The sequence below is a fragment of the Canis lupus genome, chromosome 12 (assembly GCF_011100685.1).
Source record: "Canis lupus familiaris isolate Mischka breed German Shepherd chromosome 12, alternate assembly UU_Cfam_GSD_1.0, whole genome shotgun sequence".
Lineage (NCBI taxonomy): Eukaryota > Metazoa > Chordata > Mammalia > Carnivora > Canidae > Canis > Canis lupus.
Genome location: NC_049233.1, coordinates 55779465 through 55793624, shown reverse-complemented (window position 1 = coordinate 55793624; position 14160 = coordinate 55779465). Strand labels below are relative to the sequence as shown.

Sequence of the window (14160 nt, the reverse complement as noted above, 5' to 3'; positions counted from 1 at the left end):
ATGTTCTACCTGATATCCAAAGAAGGCCATCTGCCACATATCCGGCATGACATGAAAGCGATCGGTCAAAGGACTGCACAAAAGTCCACTTGTTCTTCTTGGGGCAGTATCGCTCCACGGTGGGCAGCACCTGGCGCAGTTCATTCCTGCCCCCCACCGCATACAGGTACTCATCCATGGCCCCCAGCACAAAATGCTCCCGGCAGTTTTTCATGGGTGCTATCTCGGCCCAGGAATTACTGCGGGGGTCATAGCGACAGGCAGTCCTCACGGCACACGTCCGGCCACTAGCATGCTCAACTTCTCCTCCTGCTACAAACAGAAAGTCCCCCATGACTGCCACACAGTGGTGGCTCCTTCCCACAGGCATGGGAGCCAGCTCACTCCAGTTGGCAATGGCAGCTATGAGAGCACTCTCCTGGTCAACGGGATTGAAGTACCGAAGTTCCTTGACTTTACAGACCTCACGCTTTTTCCCGCCAATGATATACAGAGTGTCTGACTGGAACCGCGGTTTGGTCCTGCGAGTTTGCCAAACGGGCTGTGCATAGATGCTCTGGTGGTATTCCAGGGCCTCATTGACAAGGGCCGTTGCAGTTTCACTGGCCTGGACCAGGGGGTGGGACAGGGCAACTGTATGGAGAGTATCCACGTCCATCAGGCCGAAGCGGATATACTGCAGGAGCTCATCCATGTACTGGTAATGGCAGTTGTGTTCCAACCACCTCACGGCTAGCTGAAACAGAGGGAGGGGGGCACGAGAGAATACAAAGGTAAGAAAGAGAGCCAAGCAGAGGTATACGGGCAGGTCACCTTGTATTCTTTCTGACACCTTATAATCCATTTCTTTCTTCTTACAAATAGTGTAACAGTAGAACAATTTGATGCTCGGCTGAGGAATCTTTTCTTCCTGCACCAACAGAGACACATGAGAACTCGAGCATTGTTGTAGAGGTCAAGAGCAATGTTAAGCAACAGTAACAGAGACTTAAGGTAGCACTTGGGGTGAACAATAACCACTTTTCAAAGAATGAGAACACTATTGTGAAACTTATTTCATGCTTGGAAGCTTGGCACACTCCAGGAATATCAACGATGAGCCGTGTCGCCACAACACAAGCAGTGTGTGTCAACCCACGAGTCAAGGTGCTGTATCAATACGAAGAATGTAAGAAAATATGTGATCATCTGAGACCACAGGGTGTACTTGAGAGAGAATCAATATGACACTAGTAGAACGATGTAGAAAGAAAAAAGACTCTTTTCCCTGTTCCTCTGGTAGGTCTATCAGTCAGGAAGAGAAGAAAAAGAAAGATTGTAACCCATCAATTTTATTTTTATTTCCCAATTAGTTTTCATCTTGGAGACAGCTGTCGTTTGCACATGTAAGACACTGGCAATTTGTTAGAGCCATTTTCACAAAAGCAGGATACAGAGGAGATTATCTTTGTATTAGGGACACAATGGCGGAACATAATCTTAACCTTTTTTGTTTAAGTCTAGAATTCTTTCAAGAAGGAAAGGAAGAAGAACTCTGGGCTAAAGACAGTAAGAGTTTTTAAAACTAAAGCAGGAGCACAAAGTCATGAATAATAAAACTGTACAATAATTTAGAAAATACCATCAACAAGAAAGCAATTCATGTTATGGAGCACATGATGGAGTTTAATTAATGTGACTTAATATTTAAGTTTGGAAGCTTCCGACATACCAACGTAAAGTACACCTAATATCTCCAGTCATATTTGATATGAATTGTCCTTAGCAGCACCTACATTAAGCTAGATCTCCTAGACAATATAAATGTGGATGTGAAGGAATTAGCATGACAAAGTCAAGTAATCATTATAATATTAAATAATTGTGTTGTGCTTTATTTGTGACCAATGGAATTGGGGTTCTGGTCTCCCCTTTTCAGCTGATATAGATCACTGGTGTTGAAGTCTACAGAGGGAGGGAGAAGGAAATGTGGTGCTCTTGGACCATTAGCCTAGGCAAACATGAGCTGGGTTTTCATCTGGATAAAAAGGATCACAAAACTCTTTGAAGCACTAGCTGACTTCATTGGAGAGTTTCATACACAGTTTCTGTATTCATTTGGCAAATGGGTGCAAAAGGCAAGATATTTTGGGCTTTTCTTTTTAGCTTTCTGAATGAAGATAATGTAGGAAATGAATTCACTTCCAATACACACTAAATTGCATCTCTTAATGAATTACATAGTGAAGAGAAATGAAAACAGAATTGCAGGTAAGCCTACCATTACCAAGGAGGCAGACACCATGGAGGGCAGACAAGTGATAGCCTCTAGCTGTTTTTCTAGAAACTAGCATTTTTTAAAAATTTAAATAAGATACCAACCTGATGAAAAAATGTTTCTATGTATGGTAACCATGAGCAATAATCAAAGATATTGTAGAAGAAAAACGTCACTCATCAATCACAAGGTCTCTGCCAAAAGTAGAGTTCCCATAGGCAACATCCTGGTTTCTTTCCACCCTAATTTTAGAAGTTTCAAGGGATGGGGTTGCAATTATTTCCCTGGAGAGATAATTCAACAATTTAATAAATGATCTTCCATTCTTTGCCCACAGAGCTTTCAACAGTTCTCAGGGATAAAGTCATCCCATTCAAGGTCATTTCTCATGCACCACGTAAAATTTTCTGAAACTTAATCTTTGATATTGCTCCTAATTTAATTGAGTAGTTCCAGCCGATATTGCTTTGTTCTGTAACAAATTTCTCAGCATCCTTACATCCTAATATTTTTGCATCTTTCATATGGATACTACAGGAAACAGCGTAAGAGAAATATCAGATAAATATCCATGTCTCCATAGCCTCTTTTTTATAGCATAGTGCTGCCCATTTAATTATTTTTCTCTTTCCTCATAAATCAGTTCTTCCTATGTCATAATCAATCTTTTAGCCCATCTCTTAACACTCTCCAGTTTATTTTTATTTTTCTAGCAAACAGTGACACTTACTGCATGAAAAGCACATGAGCGCTTCTGCCTTTTTTTTTTTTTTTTTTTTAATTTTTATTTATTTATGATAGGCACACAGTGAGAGAGAGAGAGAGGCAGAGACACAGGCAGAGGGAGAAGCAGGCTCCATGCACCGGGAGCCCGACGTGGGATTCGATCCCGGGTCTCCAGGACCGCGCCCTGGGCCAAAGGCAGGCGCCAAACCGCTGCGCCACCCAGGGATCCCGAGCGCTTCTGCCTTTAAGAAAATCTCTAACAAATCAAACCGGCCGTGGAACGGTGACCACTATGATCTATCACTGATTCATTTCTGACACTCTGTCCACTATTAGGCCTACATTACATGTATCATGATGTTTCCTATGTTCAATTTCCTCAATACAATGCATTACAGAATACTATGTACACACACATTTAGTTCATGTTTTCTGGGATAATTTTTTATCTTACTTCTTGCCAATATTTCTAATTTCTCACAGACTTCATATAACTTACACACTTTCATCATTTTCAATATTCTCAGACTACACCAGTCATTCACAGTTGTTGGGTTTATTTTTTTCTCCAGATCAAAAGTAAACGTAATTTACAATTAACTGTTCCGCCACCAACCTCAAAGCAATCTCAGCTAGAATTAGTGTGATTTATACACTTAGCTCCAGTGCTTCTCAAATCTAACATGCACACGAATTAACTGGGGTTTCTGGCCAAGATGCAGATTCCGATTCAATAAGTAGGGAGAGAAGGATAGGGAGTTTGCATTTCTAACAAGCTAAAGGATGATGCATATGTTGCTGCTCCATGGGCCACACTTTGAGTCAGAGATTCTAGACAGATTCCTATTCACAAAACAGTAAATCTCTGCCTTATTAGAGTAAATTAATTCTGTTCTCAAAATTAAGAAGGCTTAAATCAAGTCTAAGTAGGGTGCTTTAGTAAAAATATAGGCTACTTGTAGCTTAGTATTAAAGGTAAAACTATTATCTCCTATGTAGTAAGATATGGGTAAGATATTGCTATAGGTAAGACAGCATAATTTGAGACCCTGGTTTTATAAGGTCTATGAATCAACCCCTGATTCTGATAGCATATAGTGAGTCATACAAACACTCTGTGCAATTGTACTTTCACAATAATAAATACGTGTTAAGGAGTACAACGATGTGAATGGAGCTAGAAAGTATTACACTAAGTGAAATAACTCAGAAAAAGACAAATGCCATACGATTTTACTCATATGTGGAATTTTAGAAACAAAACAAAAAAGCAAAGGGAAAATAAAAGAGAGAGAGAAACCAAGGAACAGGTTCTTAATTATCAAGAACAACCTAATGATTAACAGAGGGGAGGGAAGCACGGGGATGGATGAAATAGGTGATGGGGATTAAGGACAGCCCTTGTTGCAATAAGCATGGGGTGTAGTTTGGAAGTGTTGAATCACTACATTGTACACCTGAAACTAATATTACAATGTATGCTCATTAACTGGAATTTAAATAAAAGCCTTTTTAAAAAGAGTTATTGTATTCTGTTCTTACTTCTGTAAAAATGTAAAAGAGAAAACCACGGAAAGCATGGATAACTCTTACTTATCCAAATAATGCAAGAAATGACAAAGAAATTTCAAAACAATGAGCTACTTCAAAATCACTTCTATACTGTGAACCTCACAGAGCCATGCTGAATTAAGGGCAAGGTGGGAGAGGAAATCCTCGGGCCCATTTAAGGGGTTTAGAGAATACAGTAAGCAGAAAGCTGATTCATCACTGGGGCACCATGAAAACTAAAGACCACAGTTAGTTTTGTAATATATTTTCGTGCTTATGTTTGAAAACAATTATTCTGGGAACTGGTGGTTTTTAATGATGCTACATTGAGAAAGCATTAGTCAGAGAAGGCTGAAATCCTATTCTATCTTACTTAATATATCCCCATCACTCTAAGCTCTAGCATATTTTAACTGAGAGAAAAATGGAGCAATTAGCAAAAGTCTTATCTCCCACTTTTTTGGTGACAAAGCCAGCAAGAGCGAAAAAGGAATTAAGGACTCCATTTGGGAAGGCACACAAAGGGTACCATTAGGCAAGATGTTTCCTAAACCATCTGAAACACAAGGGACTATCATCTCTTAAGACTACAGGAGATGTCCCAAGCACCTTGCCTGACTCAATCTAGTACATCCTCATCCTGATGGAGAACTGTTCCTTCCTAAAAGTAGCATTTGCTACAGCTTATTCTAACTTCAACTCATCTCATCCTCAGATCCTTGATAAAAACAATGCCTGTACTTAGTAGGCTGTATATAAATATTTGTTGCATAAATGGAAGAACATTTAAAACTGTTCTTAGGCTATTTTTTATATTCCTCTGGAACAAACAGTATCAATTCCTTTATATTTATCTGCCTATCACAAGTTTCAGTTTCCTATTATCTCCTCTTTGTGGCTTTCCTAAGAAGTCTTTATAAGCTCTCAAAATGTCACAGGACAGTCCAATCACATACTGGACTTACACACAAAAGACCCTCGTTTTACTCTTTCACGCGATTGGTGTTAACCACCTCTACTTGAGAGTCTTGGCAATGTAATGAATATTATAGTCTTTTAAGCCCTCAAATAAATAATAAAACATTAGGGCAGGCACCCAGGTGGTTCAGAGGTTTAGCGCCGCCTTCAGCCCAGGGCGTGATCCTGGAGACCTGGGATCGAGTCCCACGTCAGGCTCCCTGTATGGAGCCTGCTTCTCCCTCTGCCTGTGTCTCTGCCTCTCTCTCTCTCTCTCTTTCTGTGTATTCTCATGAATAAATGAATAAATTCTTTAAAAAAAAACACATTAGGGCAAGAAAAAACTTTGGAGTCCATTTGGTTCAAGTTTCTCAATTTTACAAATGGAAATCAAACCTAGACAAGCTATCTCTCTAACCTCAAGTCATGCAACTAATTAGTAGAAAAGCTGGAACTAAACCCCCAGATTTTCAGACTCTTAAATACAGAGAACAAACTGGGGGGTTGTTGGAGGGGAGATGGGTTAAGTCGGTGATGAGGATTAAGGAGGGCACTTGTGATGAGCACTAGGTGTTGTATGTAAGTGATAAATCACTAAATTCACTAGAAACTAATATTATACCGTTACATTAACTCACTGGAATTTTTTTTTAATTTTTATTTATTTATTAATGAGAGACAGATAGAGAGGCTCACTCTGGGAAGCCTGATGTGGGACTCAATCCCAGGCCCCCTGGATCACGACCTGAGCCAAAGGCAGACGCTCAACCACTGAGCCACCCAGATGCCCAACTCACTGGAATTTAAATAAAAATCTGAAACTATAAATAAATAAATAGCTAAATAAATAAATAAATATTAAAGCTGGAAAAAACCCCAGTTTTTAAATTATACAATGTACTTTTGTACTGTATCACATCATTATTATTTTTCCATCAGTAATTATTTTAAGACAGAAATAGGCAAATGTAATTAAGACCAAATGTAATTTCCATATACTCTAAATTAGAAAAATAAAGCCTGCTTTTAAGTATGTTTGCTTGAAGACAGTTGGACAATATTTTTCCATTAAGTCTCATTTGCTGATTACTTCAACATAAAATATTTTATGCCTTTAAAAAATGCTTTTAATGCTCTTAAAGAGTGTGTAATTAAAGAACAAGTAGGGTAAAAGGTATCCTTTGAGTCTTGAATTACTGTTGTACTTTTAAAGTGAGTATATATTTTAATTCTAGGTCATTCCTTGGTAACTAAACCTGGATTAAAAATATGTAGAAAAGGGGCACCTGGGTGGCTCAGAGGTTGACCATTTGCTTTCAGCTTAGGTCCTGATCCCGGGGTCCTGGGATCAAGTCCCGCGTCAGGCTCCCTGCAAGGAGCCTGCTTCATCCTCTGCCTATGTCTCTGCCTCTCTCTCTCTGTTCTCTCATGAATAAGTAAATAAAACCTCTTTTTAAAAATATGTAGAAAAGGGCAGCCCCATTGGCGCAGCAGTTTAGCGCCGCTTGCAGCCCGGGGTTTGATCCTGGGGACCCTGGATCGAGTCCCATGTTGGGCTCCCTGCGTAGAGCCTGCTTCTCCCTTTGCCTGTGCCTGTGCCTCTCTCTCTCTCTGTGTCTCTATGAATAAATAAATAAAATCATTTAAAAAAATAATATTCTAAAAATATATAAAAAGATAATCCTTTCCCTTTGTTTTTCTCAGTGTACCACCACTGATTACCATTCTATGGAGTAGAATGTATGACATATACATAATACTAAATATAGTAGTATATAATCCTAAATTCTACAAATTTTGCTTGAATTCAATTACATTACATAATTCACTCATGTATTTCAGAAATATATCATTATATGAACAAACATTACATTCCTAATATTACAAATCCTAAAGTTGTGATCCAAATTCCTTTATTGCTCACACTCAGACGGAAGCTACTAAAATTCCTAATCCTTAACAGGAAGCAGCTGTTCTAAAGTCTAACTCTGTTTATATATGTAACACCCATATGTATGTATACTACCCAACATGGCCCCCAAGTAATAACAAAACAATCAGAAATCTTACACTCACAGGTTTCCTGGAAAATATATGAATTATAAAGTCATCCCAAATCCAAAAATACACATCAATGCACTCTTCCATACAAGTGCCTTTGTCTTGCAAATGTATATAAAAATGCCCTTTACAGAGGTAGTTCATCGAATGAGAGATCAAATCTTTCTAATCAACACTAACCAAAGATAAAATCCCTCCCACGTTGTCCGAAAGCAATAACTATTTCTTTGTCTTGATTCACAAATATTCTTTTTCACTGAAAAGGAGGTTCTTATCACAGCACTTATCAATAAGCCAGAGCTAAGTAAGTAAGGACTGATATTTTTGCCCACAGACTTATTCTGCCCCCTTGCCCAGGGGCAGCTATAATTTCTCTCCTATTTAAAACTTTGTTGCAGACAGCTTTGCTGAAGGAGCAAACTGAGCCCACCCTTTTGCAGGAGCCCACGCTGTGAAGGCACAGGCGTCTCTGTCCTTGCCAGTCCTGTCATCCCACTGAGATAAGCAGGGGCACCAGTCTCCCCTCAGTGCCCAGGAGGCAGCAGAAATCCCACACTTCTGCAAATTCAGAAAGGGACAAAAGAAGGGCACAGGAGCAAATCAACAATCAACTGACATTCCTGACCCTCCACCAAAGAGCCGGCATGTTAAAGAGCAGTGCTTGGCCAACAAGGGGTGGGAAGCCATGGAAGCATCTTTCAATACACTGAGTGACAATGCATGGACAGTTCTTCCTCTCTAAGCGACGGAGTATTGAGCAAGCTCTCCACCTTCCAATGCATGTCTTCACATGTATGGTGCACTGACTACTGTTATGTTACATGGAAGTACACTATTTTATAGATATTTTTAAATGACTTAAATTCTAATATAACATAAAACTTTAGCAAGATACCCTTTTAATATTATGTACAATTTCTTTAGGTCATAAGTGTGGACAGTTCCCCCAGGCTGAGCGAGCAGGTGTTGAGACTCAGTGTGTCAAACTACATAGAAGCTCACTTCGTTAACATGAGTCATGTTTATTAATATCAATTATTATTATAAATTAATATTCAGCTGAGCAGATATGATAATAACACTTATTCTTTCATTGTTCACTTAAAACTGTATGAAGTTGGAGACTAACAAATTAAACCAGAATAATGACTGCCACAGAGAAGAAAGTCCCTATTCATAAATAAATGCACCAAATTCTGTGTACCATATTCTCTTCTTTGAAACTAAATGAAAAATTTCTGTTCAAAAGTAACATTCCCATAAAATCCTAAAGCACCAGAAACTAGGGACACAGGATCAGGGCATTTTTCTCTATCAGAACAATAAAAATGTTACCATGGAGGAATATTAAAAATTGTAACAGTGTTCACTCGAGTGCTATAATTAAAATTGTGTCAACATTTTGCTTGTAAAACAGATTTTTCAAGGGAGGGTGCACATTAACCATTATGGGTGACTACAGACTTATATAAGACACATAGGCTATTTTTTCTTCTAAGAAATATATTTCAATAAAATCAAATCTGATGAGATTCCCAGGTTTATAGATTGTCAGACAAAAGACCTGACATATTTTAAAAAGAATATTCAGCTGAGCACATATGATAATAACAGATATTCTTTCATTGTTCATTTAAAACTTTATGAAGTTGGAGACCAACAAATGCTCTTATTTTCATCTTCACATAAAACATGGGCCTGGTAATATTCTGGTTTCTCTTCAAATCCTATAAATCTTTTGTCTTTTGCTAAAGGTTTCCATAAAGAGGAACAGTTTATAAGGTTTTTTAGGGTTTTTAAAAATATGTATGATGTATATATACAGCTTACTCTCGAATGGCACAGAAAAAGCTCTCTCTCTCTTCTACATGCCTCCCTCTCTTTCCCTCCTCTCTCAATATGTGTGTATACACACAGACACACACACATACATACAGAGAGAAAGAGACAGAAAGAACACATGATAAAGTGAATGAGGTAATTTGTTTAAGAAATTAGCAAATCAAATCATATGGGTTTTCTTTGTACTATTCTTTTTCTTGCAACTTTTCATTAAGTCTGAAATTATTTTGAAATAAAATATCAAAAACACAGAAGAAAATTATGGCTGGTAATCATCTTTATATATATATTTTAAAAATACATGCCACAGAGCATCAAAAGCAAGAGCCCTTGAGACCAAGGGTATCGCCTTCCTATAGAGTAAAACACCCAGGTTTGGAGGAATCACAACAAAAACTACCCCAGGCCTGACACATTTAAGTCCCAGATATTTAGGATGGCAAATAAAAAGTGACCTGAGTTGTCCTTTGGTTTAGTCTTATAACACAAGAGGATTTTTCACAAGGCTTTTATAAGGGTTGTATATCAAAATGAAGAGAAAATAAATATGGGAAAAGAGATGAAGTTAGAATACTGTGATATATTATCCACCTGTGAGAGTGGCCACCAGTTTGAGCTGATCTTGGAAAACATAACAGAAAGAACAGTACAAGTGTGACTGACACTGGACCAGTCATTTGGCTTCCCACCTGTAAAATAAGTGAGTTGATGAGAGTCTCTTTTACCTCTAGGATATATAAAACCTATAGATCCACCAAAAGTAACATTTTATTTATTTTTTTTTTTAAAGTAACATTTTAAAATAGAGTCCTCCAAACTTCCTATAGGTGGGAGAGGCAACCAAAATTAATCGCTAGGTCTGGATTCCAAGCCTCAGATTTCCATAGCATATATAGTTTTAATAAATCTCTTTTCAGAAAGACAAAGTGATTTTTTTGGTCTATAATTCTATACTCACCAAAACATACGGATGAGTGTGTGCAAGTGAAAGTGTGTGTGCACACAGGCTCACATTCAGACAATGAGGTTTCATTATGGCTTTTTCTCCCTGGAAACAACTTTGCTCGGAGCATATTATCTCACTTAACAGTAACCATCTCTTGTAAAACTAAAACAATCTCAGACAAAGAACACACATTTCAAATTTGTAAAACAACCGCTTCAAGGTACTAAGGATTTAAAATCTCAGAATGAGAGATGCCTGGGTTGCTCAGTGGTTAAGTGTCTGCCTTTGGCTCAGGGTGTGATCCTGTAGTCCTGGGATCGAGTCCCACATCGGGCTCCCTGCATGGAGCCTATTTCTCCCTCTGCCTATGTCTCTGCCTTTCTCTCTCTCTCTATCATGAATAAATAAATAATATCTTTTTAAAAAAAATTTTAAAGAAAATAATAAAATAATAAAATCTCAGAATGAGGGGTGCCTGGGTGGCTCAGTGAAACATCTGCCTTCAGCTCAGGTCATGATTTCAGGGTCCTGAGATCGAGCCCTGCATCAGTGGGCTCCCTACTCAGGTAGGAGTCTGCTTCTGCCTCTCCCTCTGCCCTTTCCCCCCTCATGTGAACTCTCTCTCTCAGATCAATAAATAAAATCTTTGGGATCCCTGGATGGCTCAGCGGTTTGGCACCTGCCTTTGGCCCAAAGATCCCTGGAGTCCCAGGATAGAGTCCCTTGTTGGGCTCCTGGCATGGAGCCTGCTTCTCCCTCCTGTGTCTCCGCCTCTCTCTCTCTCTCTCTCTCTCTCTCTTTCTCTCTCTCTCTCTGTGTGTGTCTGTCATGAATAAATGAAAAATAAAAAAAATCTTTAAAAATAAATAAGATCACAGAATGAGATTTTATGTCAGTGCAAATATTTTGCAAACTAATCACATACATTTTTACCTGAGGATTCTCTTGAAATATACCATCCTCATAACTATATACAAAGCTTTTTAGATGGGAAAAATATCCCACAGGGCAATAAAGATAACCAACATTATCTGTACCAATGATGGTGCAGGGAAAATGGAACCTATTCTTGGTCTCCTCATCTGTTAGCAAAATACAGGAACAACTAGAAAACACTTCCTATACATGCCCTTCAGTGATCTGATACTGGTCTCTGAGACAAAAAAAAAAATACCCATTTACCTAATCCTTGATGGCATCAGAGTACTTACTTGATGCTGGACTATTAACAATAAAATAAGTAAAATCTTTATACAGGTATCCCTCTGAATATCAAAGGGATTTTGCATGTGGTCAGTGAGATATTAAGATTATATTGTTAGAACAACTCCGGGAAATGAAGGAAAGCCAACTTAGTCAACAGAATAAAACGCCACTATATCCCATTGGCAACAGGAACTAGGGTGACCCTAAATGGGTCACAACACTTTGTATTATTTCCCAGCTACTGTATGCAACGAGGATGGATTATCAGGGTGAAGTCAGCTGAGGTGGCCAGGAAAACTTGATGCTTTCTTCTACCACTAATGGCTTTGTGCCCATAGAAGTGAATGTAATTCAGTGAAAAAGGAGGCTTGACTTGATGCTGAAGACCTGTTTCTGCAACCTAACTTACTGGGCTTTGTAAAAAACACTAGCATACTGAGCCTCAGCTTCAGCATCTGTAAAACAAGGATGATACTAGTTACATCACAGGGGTCTCCAGGGGACTGGAAGAGAGAACATGACAGTGCTTGGCAAACTACAATATTGAAACCATATACGGAACTAACATGATGGCAAGGTGCCACCAAATGATGGAACTAATCCTAAATTCGATTATACTTGTGAATCCATGATAAAGGCAGCGCATTCAGAGTATTTTTATAGAACACGAAAATTGTGCAATTTTGGTATAAATTTTAAGAAACTGCTGTAATTGATAAGAAATTTGCTACACAGCATTAAATACTTCACGTTGTAAAGTGAGAATAAAAATATGGCAGACAATCGGTTGCAGATTACAAACTAGCCTTTAAGATGAGCCTGTTTCCACAGACATGGACTCAGTAATCCTAACTTGGTAATTTAAGGTCTGTGGCTTTGTTAAATACCGAGTCAGAGAAGAATGAATGAACAAAAGATAAAAAGGAAGGAAGGAAGGAAGGAAGGAAGGAAGGAAGGAAGGAAGGAAGGAAGGAGAGAGGGAGGGAAGGAAGGAAGGAGGGAGGGAAGGAGGGAAGGAAGAAAGAAAAAGAAAGAGAGAGATATAGACATAAACCTAGTTGTTTTTGCATAGCACTCAGTGTGTATTTACTTTCTGTACTTGGCTTGAGTCTCTCATTAAAAATACTTGAATTCATGTCCATAAGTCCCCTCAAATCTCAACTCAGTTCACTGGGTGGCAAGGAAAAAAATATATAAGCCAAGCTATCAGGCTTGAGACAACTAAAATAATGATTGATTGTCTGAGCTGATTACTTTCCTTGTTGTTTCATTGCTCTGAGGTAAATGATATAACCATGAATCTTTTTAGTTTTTTTTTTTTTTTTTTTCAGCCAATTCCTCAATTTCTTGTTGAGTGTCCATTATGTGCCAGGAACTTTCCTAGTTAGTGAGAAAGAAGATTCTAATCAGTTCACATATATACACTCTTTTTTGCCATTCACTTCCAAGCTCTATTAACACCATAAAACTCAAGGCTTACTCTTGACCTCAAGTGTCTTACTGTATCCCTGTAAAACATACATATGGAATAATGGAATTAGGGGGAAAAAAATCCCACCAATTTGGAATCCTGCAAATTCTGTTTATTGTAAGCAGATTTTCAGACACATGCAAAAACCATCTTTTATTTTTTTTTTAAAAGATTTTATTTATTTATTCATGAGAGACACAGAGAGAGAGGCAGAGACACAGGCAGAGGGAAAAGCAGGCTCCATGCAGGAAGCCGACGTGGGACTTGATCCTGGGTCTCCAGGATCACACCCTGGGCCAAAGGCAGGCGCTAAACCGCTGAACCACCCAGGGATCTCCCCCAAAACCATCTTTTAATGTTGCCATTTCCCTCATGGATGTTTAAAATATTACCGGTGCATGTATATGAATTTTATCTTAAAAAAAATCAGTTTAATTTGTAAACATGCCCTGGAGCATCCTGAGAGCATCAAGCTTTTGAATATTTCTTTATGAACTGATTCAATAATAATGAACCAATAGCAGGCTCACTGACGCACATACTCCCCGCCTGAAATTAAACCTTTAATGACCAAAAGGACCTCACAGGCTCAAGCAGCTGCCCCAAGTCACTGATAGAGATAGTCAAATCCCTCAAACAAAAGTTACTATGATGGATTTAGATGTCCCTGAAGTATCTAAGCTGCATTTGAGGTTTTAATGTTGGCAGCCTCCAAATAACAAGAAAATCATCCTCAGTGGTTACTTTATTAAACAGTAATTTAGAGCTACAGAGCATAATGATTACAGTGGGGAATCCCCTAACTGAAGTGTATGACTAAACATTGTTGGGGGCCCGACTCTACTATCTGGAGCTGATGTGCTGGGGCTGGGGAGCCAGAGCCTATATTCTCAGTGAGTTGCAGAGAATTCACATAAATGCAATGCTCACCACTTTCACTATGTGAATTTCAGCTTGGTTACTGAGGTTTAAAGAGAATATTTCACACTGTAGTCTCTAACTGCATTTCGTCATAGGATGATGAAACAGGGCAACTGTGGGAACAGTGAATCCTCTATTCATACCTTGCAACTACTCAGAGTATAATACACAAGTAATATTTTTGTCAGAGAAGATACATTCTCCAGCACAATTATCATATAT

At 38.6% G+C, this 14160-nt stretch overlaps 1 protein-coding gene and 1 non-coding gene across 13 annotated transcripts in view; one reads left to right on the top strand and one right to left on the bottom strand.

Moving 5' to 3' along the window:
* The window catches only part of KLHL32 (kelch like family member 32), a 230991-nt gene that overhangs the window by 49016 nt on the left and 167815 nt on the right, over positions 1-14160 (bottom strand). For 7 of the 12 annotated variants that reach the window (XM_038554767.1, XM_038554771.1, XM_038554773.1 and 4 more), the window contains one exon: positions 10-736. The exons of 3 other annotated variants lie outside the window; for them this stretch is intronic. In XM_038554767.1, coding sequence (XP_038410695.1) covers positions 10-736 — 727 coding nt within the window. Of the gene's footprint in view, positions 1-9; positions 737-14160 lie in introns of those variants that run through there. 2 more of the 12 variants (XM_038554774.1, XM_038554776.1) reach the window with 2 other exon arrangements.
* LOC119874372 lies at positions 9257-9375 on the top strand. The gene has a single exon (XR_005368227.1). It is a non-coding gene; the product is annotated as a U5 spliceosomal RNA (small nuclear RNA).